The sequence below is a fragment of the Drosophila busckii genome, chromosome 2R (genome assembly GCF_011750605.1).
Source record: "Drosophila busckii strain San Diego stock center, stock number 13000-0081.31 chromosome 2R, ASM1175060v1, whole genome shotgun sequence".
Classification (NCBI taxonomy): domain Eukaryota; kingdom Metazoa; phylum Arthropoda; class Insecta; order Diptera; family Drosophilidae; genus Drosophila; species Drosophila busckii.
Genome location: NC_046605.1, coordinates 5,002,693 through 5,021,551, shown reverse-complemented (window position 1 = coordinate 5,021,551; position 18,859 = coordinate 5,002,693). Strand labels below are relative to the sequence as shown.

General features: G+C 37.7%; 2 protein-coding genes across 6 annotated transcripts in view; one reads left to right on the top strand and one right to left on the bottom strand.

The window, feature by feature from the left end:
- LOC117134648 (SH3 and cysteine-rich domain-containing protein-like) overlaps nt 1–14,857 on the bottom strand; it is a 49,279-nt gene extending 34,422 nt beyond the window's left edge. For all 4 annotated transcript variants that reach the window (XM_033295104.1, XM_033295105.1, XM_033295106.1 and 1 more), the window contains exon 1: nt 14,719–14,857. In XM_033295104.1, the coding sequence (XP_033150995.1) occupies nt 14,719–14,775 (57 nt within the window). In that variant the 5' untranslated portion in view covers nt 14,776–14,857. The remainder of the gene's footprint in view (nt 1–14,718) is intronic.
- On the top strand, nt 12,034–12,779 carry LOC108596138. Of its 2 annotated transcripts, none has more exons than XR_001915034.1 (3): nt 12,034–12,380; nt 12,435–12,558; nt 12,615–12,779. XR_001915034.1 is itself a non-coding variant. In XM_017981606.1 (3 exons), the coding sequence occupies exons 1-3, from the start codon at nt 12,082–12,084 to the stop codon at nt 12,719–12,721; spliced, it is 534 nt and encodes a 177-aa protein (XP_017837095.1). In that variant the 5' UTR covers nt 12,035–12,081; the 3' UTR covers nt 12,722–12,774. The 2 variants fall into 2 exon arrangements, 1 of the variants encoding a protein (XP_017837095.1); XM_017981606.1 differs by having other exon boundaries at nt 12,035–12,384; nt 12,615–12,774.
- Nucleotides 14,858–18,859: the final 4,002 nt, after the last annotated feature.

Genomic DNA, 18,859 nt, shown 5'->3' with positions numbered 1-18,859 from the left:
CTTCGCTCTTTTTGTCATACATTTCACGCTTGAGAGCGCACAATGTGCCCAAGCCAAGCCAACTGTAGACCACATCATTATATACACACATATGGGCAGCAGCAGCAGCAGCAGCAGCAACACACGTAGCAGCAACATTGGGGGATTGCCACACGCGTGGGCAGCAGCAGCAGCAAGCTCAAGCTGTAGCTCTGTAGCTTTTAGTTGCCATAATGGTTGTCAATGTGCCTCTAGTTGTTGCTTTTATAGTTGTTGCCTGTCTTGTATATAAAGCACTTGGCGCCCACACACTTACACTTACACACTTAGTAGCTTATCTATGACTGCACAGACTCGACTCGACTCGACTAGTCTCGAATATTTGTCTATGGCTCAGCAAATTGCACAAAGCCTCACAAATATGTGAGCTGAGCTTTGGCTTGGGCACGTGACCTCAGCAGCAAAAAATTGCTTCGAATTTTGTGCAATTAAAATTCCATGTCAATGCATTTTCGTGTTGCGTGTTGCTTTTGTTTGCTTTGAAAATATTTGCGTTAACACCAAAACTCGCACGCCAATGCCCCAAAGCAGCTCAAAACTCTGCGGTCCATGCAGCGTTGTGCAATTCCATTAACACGCCAAAATAATCGACTTCGATTTATGGCAGCAGATTGCGCCAACATTTCTTTATAGCAGCTGCTGCTGCAATTGCCAGTCTCTAAGCTAAGCTGCTGCTGCTGCTGCTGCTGCTGAAGGCAAAAGAGCTCGCAAAAGCGCCAAAAGGACTGAGGCTTAAGGCCAGACTAAAGTCATGACAAGCAAATTAATGCAGCTGTCGACAGCAGAAAATAAAAGACTAAGCGAAAGCGAAACATTAATGAAAACTAAGCGTTGAACGACTAAAGCATGAGCTGTGAAATAAAACTAGCGTGCAATTGAAGTTAGCAAAGTTAATTGCAGTTATGACTAAAATTTATTAAGACTTTGATGTGTAAGCCTTGCAGCTTAAATAAGTAAATCATAACGATATATTCAGTTACATTTTAGCTGCCAATGTCTGCTATGTCTGCTATATACAACATAAACAACTAACAACTGCTAAGCAGCGACAGCTAAAAAAAAGAAGCAAGCCCAGGCAGCTGTAAATAATGAAATACTTAAATAATATTCAGCTCATGCCCGACAGTTAGCCAGGCTCTTGCTCTTTATAAATATCTTATCACAATTATTTTAAGCAATCAACTGCCAAAAATAAAACGCGCTATTTGATAGCTTTAATAAGATTTTAAATTTAGCTTCGTTGCTTCATAAGCTGATTTTTATTTTTATGTGCGATCAGTTCCTTGCTGTTTTATATATTTAGCAAGCATTGAAATTTATCATTGCGATTGCAAGCTACAAATATAATTGGCAAGTCGTGTTGAAAAGCAATTTATGCTCAAGAGGCAAACCGAAGCTACATTCACATTCATTTTTAGTATAATAAATTAATGTATTAAAGACTTTTGCAAGTCGTTGAAATGACTAAACAGATGCAGTCGAATAAGTTTGCAAAATAAACTTTAAATGACTCATATATTTTTTCACAAAATATGCTAAAGTTCGATGGTAATATCAAATTTAATATTAGCTCAAATGTAATTATTGATTATTTAATTTTTGTTTAAATGAAAGTAAGCCTGTAAAACATTAAATCAGTCGTTGTTTTACTAATAAGGCTGATTAAGGCTGAATGAACTGAAACAAAGGCCACAAAGTGCAATGCCCGTATGCCTTATAAATAAATTAATTAACAAAAAAACTAATAAATACATATAAAAATATTGACAAGTCGTGGTGGCAAACGATTTTTGCTCTCCTAAGCAACTTTAAGCTACACGCAGTTGAGTTGCAAGTTCATTTTTACTATAATAAACTTATGTATGAAACAATTCAATAAATATTCACTGTAATAAGATTGGAAAATTAATTAAATAGAATGTCATTTTTACAATAATAAATTGAAGCATTGAAGAATCTATCGAGTTGTTGAAATGATTCAAAATAGATACAGTCGCATAAGTTTGGAAAATAAATTTTAAAAATCTCATAATTTGCTCAAAATGAAAATATCAACTGTAACTATTGAACATTTAATTTTTATTTAAATGAGTATTAAGTCAAGTAAAACACTTAATCAGTCGATGTTTTACTAATAAGGCTGATTAATGCTGAAGAACTGAAACAAGGGTCACAAAGTGCAATATTGTTTATAAATAAATTGATTTAAAAAAAACTAATAAATACATACATACATACATTTCATAAGCAACTTTAAGCTACACGCAGTTGAGTTGTAAGTTAAATTTTACAATAATCAATTGATGTATGGAAGACTCTTTTGAGTTGTTGAATTGGAATTGGATTGGAATTTAATGCAAGTTCATTTTTACAATAATAAATTGAAGCATTGCAGATTGTGTCGAGTTGTTGAAATGATTAAAAATATATTCAAGAAAATAGCAAATTTAAACATTAGCTCAACTGTATTATTTGATAATTTAATTGCACATATAGCATTGCATTAAACGTTGTTTAACTAATAAATATTTTAATGACAAGCGCTGCTGATAAACGATTTTAGCTTATGTTGAATTAGCTTACGCTCGCTTTAAATTTAACATTTTGAAACTCAAGTGCATTATTGTGAAATGAAATTGATTTTTGTTTAGCATAGCTGCAGTTAAACACGCTTAAAGCATTATAAGCTTGACTTGCTGTGTGGCTGGGCGTGTGGCGTAGTCTGCATTATGCCCGTTTGCATTTTTCAAATTTATAAAGCAACGGCAACGAGAATAAGCTGATCAGCCTTTGCTATTGAACACACTACGCTGCTGCTGCCTCTGTCGTTCGATATGTAGCCAAACTGCTTGAAGCGTATGCACAAGGCTTAGAGAATAGCACGAACGTTGGGGAAAAGTAATGCATATACATATATTTTGGGTTTTGGCATAATAAGCGATTTTCCGCTCGTTTTCCATTAAAGCGAGCGAGCTACGTTTTCACTGCATAGAGAGCGTTGTTGCCCCAAAGGCGTATTTGTGGCTTAAATGTGACACGCCCACACACATACGAAAACACACACAGGCGCTTACACATGCACAACACTTAGTTGTAAGCGCGTAAAACCTGCAAATATATGAAAGAAAGAAGCCACGTGCTGCGCGTTTTATGCCAAATGCTGCAAAACTTTTGGCCTTGTAACACTTGCAGTTGAGCACACACCCACACGAACGCACACACGCACACACACTAATGCAAGCTTGTGTATATATAGTTGCATTTATTGTATTTTCAACATGTGCTTAAGTGCAACTCGAAGTGCGCTAAGCTTAAGGCTTGCCAACTTTTTGCTGCCGAATTTGCGGGCTGGTTAACGTTTAATTGAAACCAAAACGTGTCGTTCGAGGCGAAACTTGCTACGTGCGCACGCTAAGGGAGCAGCAGCTATTTTGCAAATATAAGTGCAACTGCCAACTGCTGCTGGCAGCTGTAAACTGGATTTGCAATCAAGTTGTCACAACAACAGCAGCTTGTCAGCCTGACAGGCAGTCAGGCAGTCAGCCAGCTGCAAGGATTAAATGACACACACACAATCAATTCGATGTATGGCAAATTGATGGTGTTGCACCCGAAATTGTCAATGCAAAATTGCACATCAGGTGGGCAGCGTTTAGCACTTTAGCCCCCACGCGCAATCAGCGCAACAAAATACGCCGCACCTGCCCACAAAAGCCAAAGTAATTTCTTCATTGATTCCAGTGGACATGACACGCTACTGTATGCAGAAAAAACTTTTGCAAGTTGTTGTTGCACTTTTTGTTTTGATTTCAGTGCCAGGCTCGTGCCAGCTGCAACACACACACACACACATGTGTGTGTGCAAACGATAATGTATGCAAAGCAGCCAGCGACAGCAGCAATAAAAATTCATGAGCCCAGCCCAGCAGCAATTTTAGAAGCTGCATATGTGTGTGTGTGTGTGTGCGATGAATATGCAAATGTTGCTACAGTTTTGAAGTTTTCGGTACGTTTCAAGTGGTTTGTACGTTAATTGCACACGCCGCGTATGTGTAATTTCTTTTAATACAAAGCCGCGGCTCATGCCCATTGCCCATAAAAGCGCGCTACAGTTATTGACCACAGCCATGTGGTGGCAATAGCGCGGCTACTGTGGCGTATGCGTGATTTACACAGCGCGCCCCCAGCAGCAAAAATATAAAAATACCATGCAGCACTCACTCTAAAGTGCAAATATGGGCAAAAGTTCAAAGTTCGAACCACAATGAAAACACATCACAGCGCAAAAAAAAAAAACAACCACAATGTAAAATATGCAGACTAAAAACTTTTTTGTTTTTGTTGTAGCAATGCAAAGCGAATGTTTGCTGGCGAGTTTTTGGCACTCAGCTGCGGCCAAGTGTCTATGTGTGTGTACACACACATATACTAATGCATACAAACATGCACTCTGTGTTGGCAAACAGTGTGATAATTAAAGCCTCGGACACAAGCAACTCAACAAAAGTCACTTGAGCTTTATTACTTTGTATTGCCGTCTCGCTCGCACACTGTCTGCTTGCTTTGGGTTTTGGCCTTTTTTACAACTTATTTTAACAATGTTGCTGAGCAACACTTCAGCAACCAGACAGCCACATGCAGCAGATTCACACAGCGAGCGAGCGAGCGTGAGTGGGAAAACTAAAGTTGCAACAACATCCTTATGCGATAACAAGGCGCAGGCAGTGCAAAACTTATTTGCATAAATAAAAATTGCAGCCAAGCTACAAAAGCAAACAGCCAGCCATGTAGTTAAGTGTAAGGCAAGTGAAAATAAAATCAAACAACAACAAGAACAAAAATAAAATACAGCGCCAGGCAAAAGCAGCAGCAGCAGCAGAAAAAAGACAAGTGCCAAGGCAAATAGTAAAAACTTTTGCCTTTGTATGCAACACACACACACACACAGCTGCAGCAATGAAAGCGAATGAGAAACTAAAGTGTATTGCACAAATACAGCGAGCGAGAGAGACAAAGTGCTGCCCATAGATTATGCGAGCGAGTAAATGTTATTGCTATAAAAAAAAAGTTACAAGTGGGTATAGCAACTTTAATTGGGGTATATCAGACGCAAATTGTGTTATTAACATAAATTGCATTAAGAAGTTGAGCGCATAACAAAATTTAAGCTTGTTATAGATATTTAGCTTAGCTATGCAAATATAAACTTAGACTTGATTGTTTCTTCAATACAGCGAGCTTGACTTTGAGCATTACAAACTTACTTTTATGCTTTTTAATTATTTATAACTAGCAGCTGACCTAATTGCGGTTTTTCCAATGCTTGCAGTCTAAGCTACAACTGCTTAAATAAAATATTGCCTAATCAATTGGCTTTCATTTGCTTGCTTAAAAAAATATAATTAAATATACACGCAGACTTAATTTGAAATATTTGTAACAATGTTCTTTATCACGTCAACATTTATTAAGCAAATAAATGTAATACATACGTATACTTAATTTTAATTTAAAAGATTTTATTTCAAATATATACAGACTTCATTTAAAATATTTGTTATAATTTTCTTGCTTTTCTTACTTATTAAATAAATAAATGTAATACATATGTATACTTAATTTTTAAATGTTTGCTGTCTGCTGACATGAAATAAATACGCACACTTGATTTTAAATATTTGTGAATTGTTTTTTTGCCCAACGCCTGACCCGAGTCAACAGCGCATAAATAAATATATTTATTTATTTAATCAATTTGTAAAATAAATAAATTGCAGTGCCTTGAAGCAGCAGCTGCTTGCCTTGCATAGCTTTGACTTGTTTAACTTGCAGTCAGTTTACATATTTTAAAATGTAAATTCGCTCTTTGTAAAAAATTGAAAGGTTCGCTGCTTGCTGCGCTGTCATTCAAAATTGCGTGCGTGCAATTTAATAGAATTATAAATGAATTAAAGGCAATTATAGCTGCAGGTTAAAGCATAATACGCATTAAAAAAAGAACACTGAGCATAGCTGCAGTGCTCATTATATGACATAACAAAAGTATTTACAATTCAAATTTGAATGCTTTTATTTTGTTGTTGCTGCTTTGTTCCACGTTGGGCCATAAGTTTTGTGTTCTGTGTGTGTGTCAAGCAACGCCCTGGCGCTTGGCTTATTGGATATGCAATGGCATAAATGAAATTATATGCAATTTTTTGTTGCCTCGACTGCTGCGGCGGCTGCGGCTGTTGCTGTTGCTTGTGCCACAACTTTTGCCATAATATTTTTTGCAGCAGCAAAGTGAAAAAGTAAAGTCAGCAACAAAAGTCAACAGCAAGTCAAGCCATAAATAAGTGTGTATATGTGTGTGTGGGTGTGAAATATATGTGTATGTGTATTTGTTTGGAAATTGGCAAAAAAAACGAACGCAGCGCTGGTAAACGACACCCGCTCATTAAATATACAGCAAATGAAATGTCAACGTGAAAATTAATTAACTCGATTGTGCCGCTTTGACTTGGCCTAGGGGGCGTGGCGCGCGCTCAGCAATTTCTGACTCATATTTCAATCAAAAACAGCGACAGCTGCGAGCCAGCCAACATAAGCTGCAACATAATTTTGGCAACAGTCCATCAACGCTTCGCTTCGGCTGCGGCTGTGGCACAGACCACGACGACGACGCTGCTGCTGCTCCTCATCAATATTTACAAGCGGCATGCCGCAAATTTGGCGCAGACCATCATGGTGTGTTTATGGCTTGAGTTGAGTGGCATAAAGTTAATTGCTAAATGACAAAATCTGTAAGCGACTGCAAATAAAAAAACACATACAGAGCGAGCGAGAGAGACAGCAATATGTAGGCAGCGCGCGCTTAGGCCAAGATTAATGTAGGGCAATTAAACGTTTAAGTGTTGATTAATGTGACTTGCGCTCTCTGTGGTTGAACTCACTACACTAAAAGTTGCGCTTGTGTGTGTGTGTGTGTGTGTGTGTGGCGTGGGCGTTGCCCAGCTAAATGTCAATCAGTAAGCGGCCCCAAAGGCAGCAGCGACCGCAACAAAAAAAAAAGCAAAGCAAAGCAAGCAGCGTCTTTATAGTATATGCAAAGTGTTTCGGTCCTAATTCGGGTCAGCAGTAGCACCATAAATTCTCAGCACTTTTCAGAAACAAGGCAACTCAAATTGAAAGGCATTTCGCATTTATCATCTTTACGGTTTAACTGCCAAAGTGCTTTGAAGGGATAACCAGCAAAGCATGAAACAGAACAGAACAGAACCAAACCAAACGCAAACAAACACGTTGCTTGGCCAAAAAGAAATAGCGAGCGTATAAAAATTGCTGCTGCTTCACAGCATCCACAGCAAGTCAAACAATGTTGTATGGCTGCGTACGTTTGTTAGCTGTTTATCTTGACAAGAGCCAAGAGCCAAGGTGGCCCGGCCACAAGCATAAACTATGAAACGTCAAATAAAACGCACTTTAGATAAACCGAGAGCAGCAGCAGCAGCGCAATTAAATAAACGAAAGCTATGGACATGGCCGCGTTGTAAGCTTCAAGGTAAACCAACAATAACCAACAATAAACTTTATAGTTGTTTGCACAGCAGCAGCAGGCAAAACAAATGACTTGGCAAGACAAGAATTTTCACTCATTTTTCCAATGAAATTTTAATGACTCAAACTGCAAGCTAGTTTGGCTTCTTGAATTGCATTGCTGCTGTTGTTGTTGTTGTTGTTGTTGTTCTTATGCTTGTAATCTTCTAGTAGTAGCTGCCAAAAATGCTGTCATAAAAGCAGCTTCAGCTCAGTTCAGTGCGCAGATTTTACGCTCAAATATTTATCAGTTGCAAGCAGCAGCAGCAGCAGCAACATCACAACCTGACACAAAATTTATACACAATATTGCCATTGCCTTGTAGTTTATGCTTCATAAAATGCAATGCTCTTGTTATTGTTGTGGCATTGTGTGAAAAAGAGATAAACTACGAGTTGGCTAAGAGCGAAGCAGTTAAAGTCACTGAAATTAGCTAAAACTAAGAGCAGTGCAGCTTAGTGCCTTTGGCTTTGCTTAGTTAGCAATACGCTTTAAACAAAACAAAGCGTATAATACAGTTGAGCACAAAGTTGAGCTCAAATTAAATTAATTACATTTACACCTTTGATTAAAGTCTCTGAAATTAGCTTAAACTAAGAGCAGTGTTTGATTAAAACAAAGCGTATAAAAAAGTTGAGCATGTCTGCATTTAAGTCTAAGCTGCCAAAGCGTGCAATGCTCAAATTAAATTAAATAAATTTACATTAAATAAATTTTCATTAAAACAAAGCGTATAAAAAAATTGAGCACAAAGTTGAGCTCAAATTAAATACATTTACACCTTTTTTGATTAAACTCTGAAATTGGCTAAAACTAAGAGTAGTGTTTGATTTAAACAAAGCGTATAAAAAAGTTGAGCATTTCTGCATTTAAGTCTAAGCTGCCAAAGCGTGCAATGCTCAAATTAAGTTAAATAAATTTCAAGCTCTTAATAAATTCATTGCCCGCTTTTGAACAAGCGTATCTAACAGTTGGCTATGCCTGCTTTCAAATCGCTGTCAAACTATATTGAATTCATTTATTTATTGCTAAATAAAAGCAAGAAAATTTTATTTGCAGCTGCAAATCTCAGTGCGTAATTGTCTAACAGAAGGAAATGCAGATTTATTTGCTATGTGTGTGTGTGTGTATTTATTTATTTACAGACGCCACAAATTGTGGCAAATTATTTGAAGCGCACATCCGCCAGATAAAATTGTAGCTAAAGTGCACCAAAAGCTGATTAATTGACAGCGCACAAGGGAAACACATAAACGAGATAGAGAGAGAGAGAGAGAGAGAGAGAGAAAGAGAGAGAGAAAACGCGCGCACGCCATTTCTGATGACTTTAATTAAATTGCCTTAGATGCCAAATCCTTTTATGTGCGCCATGCGCTAACTACAAGACACAGTTCGTATGTATCTGTGTGTGTGTGTGTGTGTGTGTGGCTGTGTCTGTGTGTTGGGTTGCTGCTAATGAAAATCAAATGTTGCTGGCACGTTGTCCCACTGGCTACATAACATAAAATGAATGGCGACGCCAAGGCGACCTTCAAAGCGGAAGCAGCAGCAGCAGCAGCAACGAGCTGGGGCAACATCTTGTGATTTATTATATAACACGAATATGAATTTCTTCAGCACGGCCGCCTGCTAGGCAACCAGCAATAACAATAACAATAGCAATATGAAAGAGAGAAACCTGTTGGCATGCACATTTTTATGATTAATTAAAATTTATGCGCGCAAAGAAAAACCGCAAAGCGAACACAACGCATCGAACGCCAATTAAGTTGTAAGCAACAGTAGCTGCTATTTGTTGGCCCCCACCACAGCATTTCATATTTATTAAAGCAATAAAAATAAAGCACAATCTGCGCAAAAAGAGGCGCAGATAACGTGTTGCAAGTCGGCCTGACAAATATATTGTCATGTCATAGTTGGTCCTGCTGCTGCTGTCCAGCGCGATTGCTGAGCTACCGCCCACATTAATTCACTCCCCAGTTATTGTGCGTGCGTGCGTGAGTATCGCTGCGTGTGCGTGTAAATTGTCGAGCGCTGCCTACGCATTGCTGCTGCTACTGTAAGTATCCGGGGACTCAGGACCCAGCCAGGCCTGGGCAACCATCAGCATGCATAGATATATGAGCGCGTGTGTGTAACAAGGACTTTGCAATAAATTTAAAATTAACCCTTTTTAGGTAGCACACAGCGCAGAGCTCTCTTCGTTGCCCTTAGTGTCAACACACACATACAAGTGTGTATATGTGTGTGTATTGAAAAAAGCGTTCATCAATCTATACAAGGGTGTAGAAGTTAACAAACAATGCTTGCAGCTTGAAATAGTTGTCAACTATGTGCTTGACCATTTTATTTGCAACAGATTGACGCAGTTTTTGTTGCCAAAATAAAAGTGAGCATTTTAAATGAATTGCAGTCAAATCCACAGCCAAGCAATAGCAACCTTCAGCTAGCAATTGTTGAGTTTATTGTTGAAAAGCGTGCATAGAATAAAACAAAGTTTGATATTGTAGCATTAAAGTTTTTGCCATTTTGTTTAAGCATTCAAAGTTTAGTATGTGAGCTTAGCATATGAAGCCTGCTAGCAATTGTTGATATTGTTGTTGATTTTATTGTTGATATTGTAGAATTATGGCTAAAGTAATGAAATTGCAATTTTACTGCCAGCTGAATTCCTGCTTATTGTTTTATAATAAAAGCCTGACAGCAATTGATTTATTTGTTGGTGAATTTCATTGTAGAATTATAGCTTAAGTAATGCAAATGCAAATTTCGAGGATATACTATTGGAACTTAAGTCCTTTAATACGGCTGGCAGCAATTAGTATCTTTGTTGTTGATTTTATTGTTGATATTTTAGCATTATTTATTAAATAATGAAATGCCATTTTTACTTGCTATTCTATTGGAATAAGAGCCTGGTAGCAATTGATTAACTTGTTGGTGAATTTCATTGTTGATTGTTCATTGTAAATTTATAACTTAAGTAATGCATTGCTATTGCGTTTAAGCTTATTATAGTATTGGAACTTTGATATTATAGAATTATGGCTTAAGTCATGAATTTATATATTAAATGCCATTCGTAGTACTACATCTTATGGTTTTAGACTAAGAGACTAGCAAAACTTGCTGATATTGTTGTTGAATTTCATTGGTGATATTGTATAATTATAGCTTAAGTAATGCAATGCTATTTTGTTTAAGCTTATAGTATTTGAATTTAAATCCTTTGATTTTATAGAAATATAGCTTAAGTCATGAATTTATATTAACAATGCCAGTCCGAATTAGAGGTTATAGTTTTAGAATAGCAGCCTAGCAGCAATTGTTGATATTGTTGTTGAATTTCATTGGTGATATTGTATACTTGTAGCTTAAGTTATGCAAGCATTCCAGAGCGTGTTAAATGTTGTTAAATTGACTATTGAATGGCATAGAATGCGAAGAGTTAATTTCAGCTATGTTTTAACTGAAGTTCGTAGCTGTGCCACACCGAAGGGCATTGCAAACTTTCTAAGATTTATGACTGGCAGGCAACATTGTGCGATAAACAGTTTAGTGGCTGCGGTGTTGACCAGTCTAAGACTTTGCTTGGGGTTTAAATTTGATTTCAAATTTATTACCAAGCATTTTTGGTATTTGATTTATTTATTTATGTATAAAATGTATTTTTAGCCACACGCTCTAACAAATCATATGCCTCTTATTGTATTAAGATGACGTGGCCGAAATAAATGCCATGTAAACACATGAGGGCTGTGTGTGCGGTGAGGTTCGCAACCGCAACTACACAAGTAACTTGTCATTGCAGCCGTGTGGCAACATCAAGAGCAACGACAATGGGCACCACAGCAATTTAAGCGAAAACGAAAATAAATATAAAATAAAATGAAATGTTAAATGCACACTTGGACTTGGCTGCTGAGCAATGTCAAACGGATGAGAGCGAAGCGTAGAGTGGCCAAACGGAAACTGCAAATGGTCAATGGACGGGCAAAGTTCAAGTGGCCAAGTCAAGACAATTCGAGAAATGCTTTTAAAAGAAAATCAGTAAAGGAATTTCGCTTATGGGCAACTGATTGTGCCAATGCCAGTCAAGCCAAGTCGCTTCAGACAGCCATAGACTTGAGTGAGAGAGAGAGAGAGAGCGAGAGCGACTGGTGCGGGGCGTGGCCGATGCTTGGCACTAAGGTCGCACTTGGAAAATTGAATTGTTTTAGATTTTTGTGCTCATTTTCCAGCGCGTTTTTCGCTTACGCTGCGCCAAACAAATAAATCAAATTGGATTTTGCTTGTGCACTTAATTTCGGCATTTCGGAAATTGCACAATGCAAACAATAAAAAAACAAATAGAAGTAGAAGTGAAAGCGAAATCTAATCAAGGCACAGGCGCTTAGTAGGCGTTTAATTTAGCTTAAAAAACAGCTGAGTTGAAATAATTTCAACAACATTTAGACACACACACAATGAATTTTCCAAATTCGAACTGCAAAGCGTGCAGGTGGCAACAGCAGCTGCCAGTGCTGCGCAGCTGTTGCCGCATTTTTGATCTGCAGCAAGGCTGCACGCTAATTGCTGTGCTGCAATTTGTTTGGGGCTTGTGGCAATTGTATGCCACATACTTTGGCACTAATCAGCTGGAGCAGCCACTGTTGGCTGCGGAGTGGCAATTAAAGTCAAATATAATGCTGGGCGCAGCGCAGTTTTATGCTTTGCTAGCAATCATATCGATCTTCAGTTCGCAGCTGCTTTATCTGGGCGTTAAGTTGGTAAGTTGCACAAACTTTATGCATAAATTATTATTATTATTGCTCAATAGCAACGCAAATTCTGTTTATTGCTTTGGCTCTATGTATCAATTGTGTTTGCTTTGGCGTTTTGCTTTTATACGCTGTTCATTGCGTATGCGCCCCGTATGCTGATCTTACATTGCATTGCCATACGTAAGTTGTTGACACAGCTGCATGAATGCGCTTAACTAATTCAATTTAATTTATAGTGCTGCTAGCCTATTTTATGCTAATTGTCTTATCATATTATTTGCAACTGGAGCGCGCTGAGGACTCGCCAGACATGGAAGTGCTTTTCAGCGCTACGGCAGTTTAATTATCAAGCATACTATAGAAAATATACAGCTATATATAAATATATATGTTTTATTTGAACATGCCAAAAATTAATTTGCAACCACTACAACCAATTTTTGAGCTAGTTACTAGTTAAACATGCTATGTGTAGCTATTATTATTAATTATTTGCAATCAAGAGCAATCAAAAAATTACGCGTGTAAAATTCAGTTGGTACTCAAAAATTGATTGCATTGGCAATTTATATTATATTTATATTATTATGAAAAATGTTTGTTAACCAATTTGCAATATTGAATATATGACGAATATTCTTACTTTTGTGTACGATTTTTTTGGCGGCTCTCGCGAAGTTGCCGTTGCCGTGGGCGTGCCGCGTTTGTTGGTGCGATTCTTTTTTAATACGATAACGCGCATGGTGCACAATTATATATTAGAATGTTTCTTTTTTTATATATATAGTTGGTATAAATTCGTTGAAATTTGTAGCGCGACTTTTGTTTTGTATGCTGTCCGTTTATAAACGGTGTTTACACATTTGGCAATGCGTTGCCTCTAGCGTTTATATTATAACGAGATTAAATAAGTTCAACTACAGTTCTAGAGATTAGCAAAGTGTGTGTGTGTGTGTTGTCTATGTGTGTGTGTGTGTTGTTTGGGTATATACAGTTTTGCATTACAAGTGTTATAAAGTGATATTTGCTATAACTATTTTGAGGCTGTTTAGAAATTTAGTTACAAGCGTGTTGTTGGCCAAGTTGTGAGCGATCGTTTTGTATCGTTAAATGCACTAATTACTTAAAGCAAGCAAATTTGTTGTTTTGGAATTAAACTGACAGTGCTACAAGAGTAAATTATAATTATGAGCATTAGCGTATTTTATTAGTTTGGACTAAAGACGCACGGTGCGTATGCGTGTTGTTGTTAAGTAGCTTATAAAGAAGTTTGCTGCATAGACTACACAGTTGGCTTGTTGATCAACGTTCTTTACTTACGGTCAAGTGTTTAAATAAAATTAGTTTTATAGTTTGCCTGGCCCTGTTCTCTGTGCTCTCAAAACTGCTTAACTGACAAATACTGAGACAACGCTAATATTTTTAATTAAAAATAATAATTCGTTATGCTTCGACGCACGACACTGATCACGAGCGTGCACACAGTTTTCAGTTGCTGTGTCCTGCTGCTTGGCGTGTCCCTGCTGCTGCTGCTTGTTGACGAAACTTTGAGCGATATCGCGTCGCGCGTTATGAGCTACTACCTCGAAATGCAGGCACGTGACTGAGTCTATGCGCTGCTTGCACGTTGCTTTTATAAACAGACTGAGTGCATTCGTATTTCACACCCACCACACAGCCACACGAAGAGACAAAGAGTCTCGCGCGCGCTCTCTCGCTCGCTCACGAATACGAAGTGTTAACAGCTGTTTATCAAACAGAGCGCCGAGCTGCTTGTGTGCTGCTTGCTTTAGATAAATTTAAAGCAGTGCTAACAGTTAAGCAGCAAATTTAGAGTCTAAGCGCTGGCACTTCAAAAAAATATGCACATATGCAGTTAATTCAATGCTTTAGCCGCTGCCTTTGCCACTACAGTTTGCCACACTCAGCCGCACGTACCAAACGCTAGCTCATCTACCGCAGAACTAAACGAAGGACGCGCACACTTCAGGAGTTTTGTGTTTAGTGCGTGGCCGTCGTTGACTTACTCGTTTTCAGTTTGGTCACATGCGCATAGCTGTCTAACTGAACTCACAGCTGTTTGACCTACATATACATAGAAAACTACGAGTATGTAGCATCAAGTGCAGCTGTACTTAAAACTTAGGAGCAGCGCCTAGCTTAGAGTTCAATAAAAGCTGCGTGCTCAATTGTAAATCATAACAGAGAGTGTAAGAGAGCGCGAGCTTTCTAGCAACAGGTGGCGTCTGACAAATGCTTTGGCAGCTGACAAAAGCTGTGCGCTGTGCGCTGGTTTGTGTCTTTACTGCAGTCAAGCTTTACACCATTTTGCAAACTCACCTGTGCTCGGATAGCAGCCAAATGTATTTGCTTGGCGCGCAAATCAAATTTCTTCATGGACAAATCCTCCTGCAGCTCGTTAACCTTGTTATACAGCTGGCCCTCGATGCCGCGCGTCTGTGTGCGATTCAGCGCATCTATGGAGTCCTGTGCACAAGTACAAGTTAGTTATACACGCTTGAGACTCGGAATTGTCTGTTAGTTACCTGCAGCTGACGTATTTGCAATTCCAATTCGATTGCCTCACGCTTAAGCGACTCCAGTGCCGAGCGCTGCGACAGCGTTGAGTGTCGGTCAAAGACGAGCTCGTTGCGCAAACTGGGCGTCATCTCCTGCCAAAAACGAATTATTGCACTTGACAAATTGTCATACTAATTGGCTCTATAAACGTATGATCCGGTCTGCGAGTGAGAGTGTAAATTTACATGTGGGTAACTCGCGCGTCATTTCTGCTCTCTCGGCTGTGCTCGCCTCGCCGTGCGCGTGAGCATGTGAGGCCTGGTGGTGGTGCAAAGACAGGCGCTGTGCGTTGAATTTGAACAACGCCTGCGAAGCTTGCCCAGCAAAACGCCACCAACAACAGAGTTTTCTAGCAAGTAGTCCTGCTGCTGGCCCATCGAACTATAGCCTCGATTGGATTAATAAGATGCGACATTATGCGATTAGGGTCAAGCTGCATGCTAAGCATCGTGTATCTACGTGTAGAAATAAAGATCAAACTCTGTCAATAATTCTTATGTAATATTATGTTTATAATCTGGCCTGACGTTTAATGAGTTCTAAGTATACTTCAAAAAATTAGCGCGACGTCACCTAATTGTTAATGTGCCCGTGGTAGACAGTCCCTTCTCATAATAAATTCATCAGTGACTTGAAAAATGGCTGTAACAAAATATCCCACTGTTCCGAATACAAATATTATCAATAGTGGTACGTAAGGAGTAGAGCGTTTTAGTTAGTTATAGTTTGAATTTGTCCTATATATTAATATATATAATAAAAAAAAATTAGAAGAATTATAGACAGAGTATCTAATTTTTTCTACAAAATAACAAAATACAACACTGTGAGACGAACTCAAACCATAGGTTTAAGAGTTTACAATCTATTATTTTAACACTGGATATATTAAAATTCATCAATCAGTAAATATTGCTCACAAAATGAGAAGCAAACAAGTCGGTGTGTTGGGTGATATCTCATTCCACGGGCTCCTGCATCAAAGCTTGTTGGCAAACTATCGATAATTATCTTCTCGTTTAGGAGAGTAGGTATCACTTATCCGATCATCCTCTCTCAATACGAATCTAGCAGCGCTTAAACTGGACATATTTCAGTCGCTATTCATAATCAATATGTAATATTCGTGGCTAAAGACCAGCGAAATCTGTTGAGTCTTCCGCTGGTCTCTCTTATCTCTCGCATATCATCTGTATTCTGAAAGGCAGAACACGTGACACATCGAACACAGAATGTAGTTAATAAACAATAATAAAAGAAATTAAATATGATCATCGACGCCAACGCATTTGACGTATGGCAAGCATCGAACTCATCACATATTGACAGTCTCACATTACAGTAAATTGGCAATTATGGTACAGGCGTCAAACAGAACTCCCATGAGATGTAGAGAGAGTGTGCGGAGACTCGTTGACACTCCAATGAAAACGATTGTACCGGCATGAAAGTACGCGATAAACTTAAAAGGGCAAAACCAAAACAAATATAGCATTGATATATATATAAATATATAAAAATGGCAGCAGCCATACTAAAGCCGAGTTTAGCTCAAAATAGCGCATCGATTACAATTATTGATTGAATTCAATTTAAATGCAATTAAATTACTACGAGCGAACTATTTCAAATTTCAAACTAGAGTTTCGATTACATAAATAAATTGTAATTGCAATTAAAATATTAAAAGCGAACTTTTTTTATATCTAATTTATTCCAAGCTGTAACTTAATTAAATTTTATATTACAGCATCAATTACAATTATGTGTAAAAATATAATTTGAATGTAATAAAAGCGCAAAGAGCGAACAATTTTATTTCGGCTGTAAATATATTCCCGATGAAATTTAAATGCATTAAACTACTAAATGCAAACTTATATCAAATTGACTGCAGCGTTTACATATATCGATTGAATTTATTATACAAATGTTGAATTTGAAAATACAGCATTGATTACAATTTATTTTAAATGTAAATAAAATATCAAGAGGGAAATTTTTTAATTTGATAATAGAGCATTCATTACTTGAATCTAAAAATTTTAAATGCAATTAAAATACTAAAAGTGAAGTAATAAAAATAGAATTTAATTAAAATATTAATAATAAGTATCGAACCAAGATTAAATTTAAAAATACAGCAACAATTTCAATTAGCTGTCAAAATATAATTTAAATGTAATAAAAGCACAAAGAGCGCACATTTCTGAAATGAAAAATTAATGCTTCAAAATTTTAACTCGATCAATTTTAAATGCATTTAAGTACTAAAAGCAAAAACTGACAGCATTGATTATAATTATTATTAAAATTTAAATGCAATTAAGCAACTTAGTGTGCATTTTTTATGCATTAACGCTAGCACTATTTTCAAGCTTAATGCAATTAAAATTGCAAACTAATCAACATTATAAATTTCATTATAGCCGCACTATATCACGCATTAAGCTTAATTGGCCAGTGCGTGTGGGTGCGAGAGTTAACCGCATGTTTATTTAAGTATCGCGCATTATTCAATTAAGACTTATGACAGCTACTATCTATTTTCAGCTCGTAACGAGCTTTATACACTTATTATAAATGTCGAGGCCAAACACGACTTATCCATTTAACTGTCAACTAACACACACACACACACACACACACAGCTATAGACATAAGTGCAATTTAAAATTGTAAATTTGTATTCGGCTTACCTGACGTGAGAGCACGCTGGCCACATCGTTGCAGGCCTGTGAATCGGTTTCCGTTTCCTGCAGGAATGTTTCCCATGCCTGAAAGATGGCCAAATGGCAGGCAGGCCTGTGTGTACAAACCGGCGTATACGTATTATATACAGCGTATATATAAATAACAATTGATTTGATTTGTCTGTGTGCTGCTCTTACCGTTCCTTGCGCAGCTCCGCATTCTTTTTGCGATAATTGGACACTAAAGTTTGAAGGGCAGTTGCATGTTCCTCATACAATTGGGAAAGTGATTCGTTGAAATCGGATACTGCAACAACAAAAAATAGGCAAAATAAATAATGAACACACAGCGTTGTCTATAAATATTTACTATATTGAATTGCTGCAATTTATAACTGCGTATTAATGGCAAGTATTTTGTAAAATTCAATTTGATTTATGTGCAGCTCAGTGCAAAAGGCTAAACACATTAGCAAAAGTGCTGCTGCTACAGCTAGAATAGCAAAATGTTTTGATTGTTTCAAAGCGCAAAGTGCATTAGAGTCGACACACACACACACACATACGTGCACTCGAGCTGGTGCTAAACAGCTGCAAAGTGTTTGAGCAGCAAGCTCTTAAGTTTTTAGCTCAGTGCTGAAAGCAACTTAAAGGCTTTAAAAAAAGGAAAAGCTTGCTTGACTGCCACACAATGTTGCAGTGGCAGCTACTGCGTCATTTAAATAAAAGGCAAGCAAAGAGATTACGCAGCCGAGCCGTGCGCCATATATGCGAAACTGTCAGTCATTGTCGTAATCCATCACATTTACGACTATTTTAAATATAAATAACGCGTTGGCTTTTAACTTGGCTGCCAGTTTATGCGGCCAACGTGCGCATAAACAATTTTATTGACTGTATGCAAGCTTAAGCTGAAGGCGAAGGTGTTGCCAGCAACAGGTTAACGCATACATCAAATATTATTAAAGTGCTTGCGACGTATGCGTTATAAAAGCAAAAAACCTACAGCGTTTAAGTAATTAACAACTTTAGTTTTGCCAGCTCTAGCTCAACCACATTTGGCACTTGTGCTGCTAACTCTATAACCTACTGTGGTTGCTGTCAGCACAACTGACTATTTGATCAGAAATGCGCAAGCACAGAAACTTTTGCCAAGTCATCAGCATAAGCAATAGCAATAGCAATAGCAGCAAGGACGTGTGTAGAGC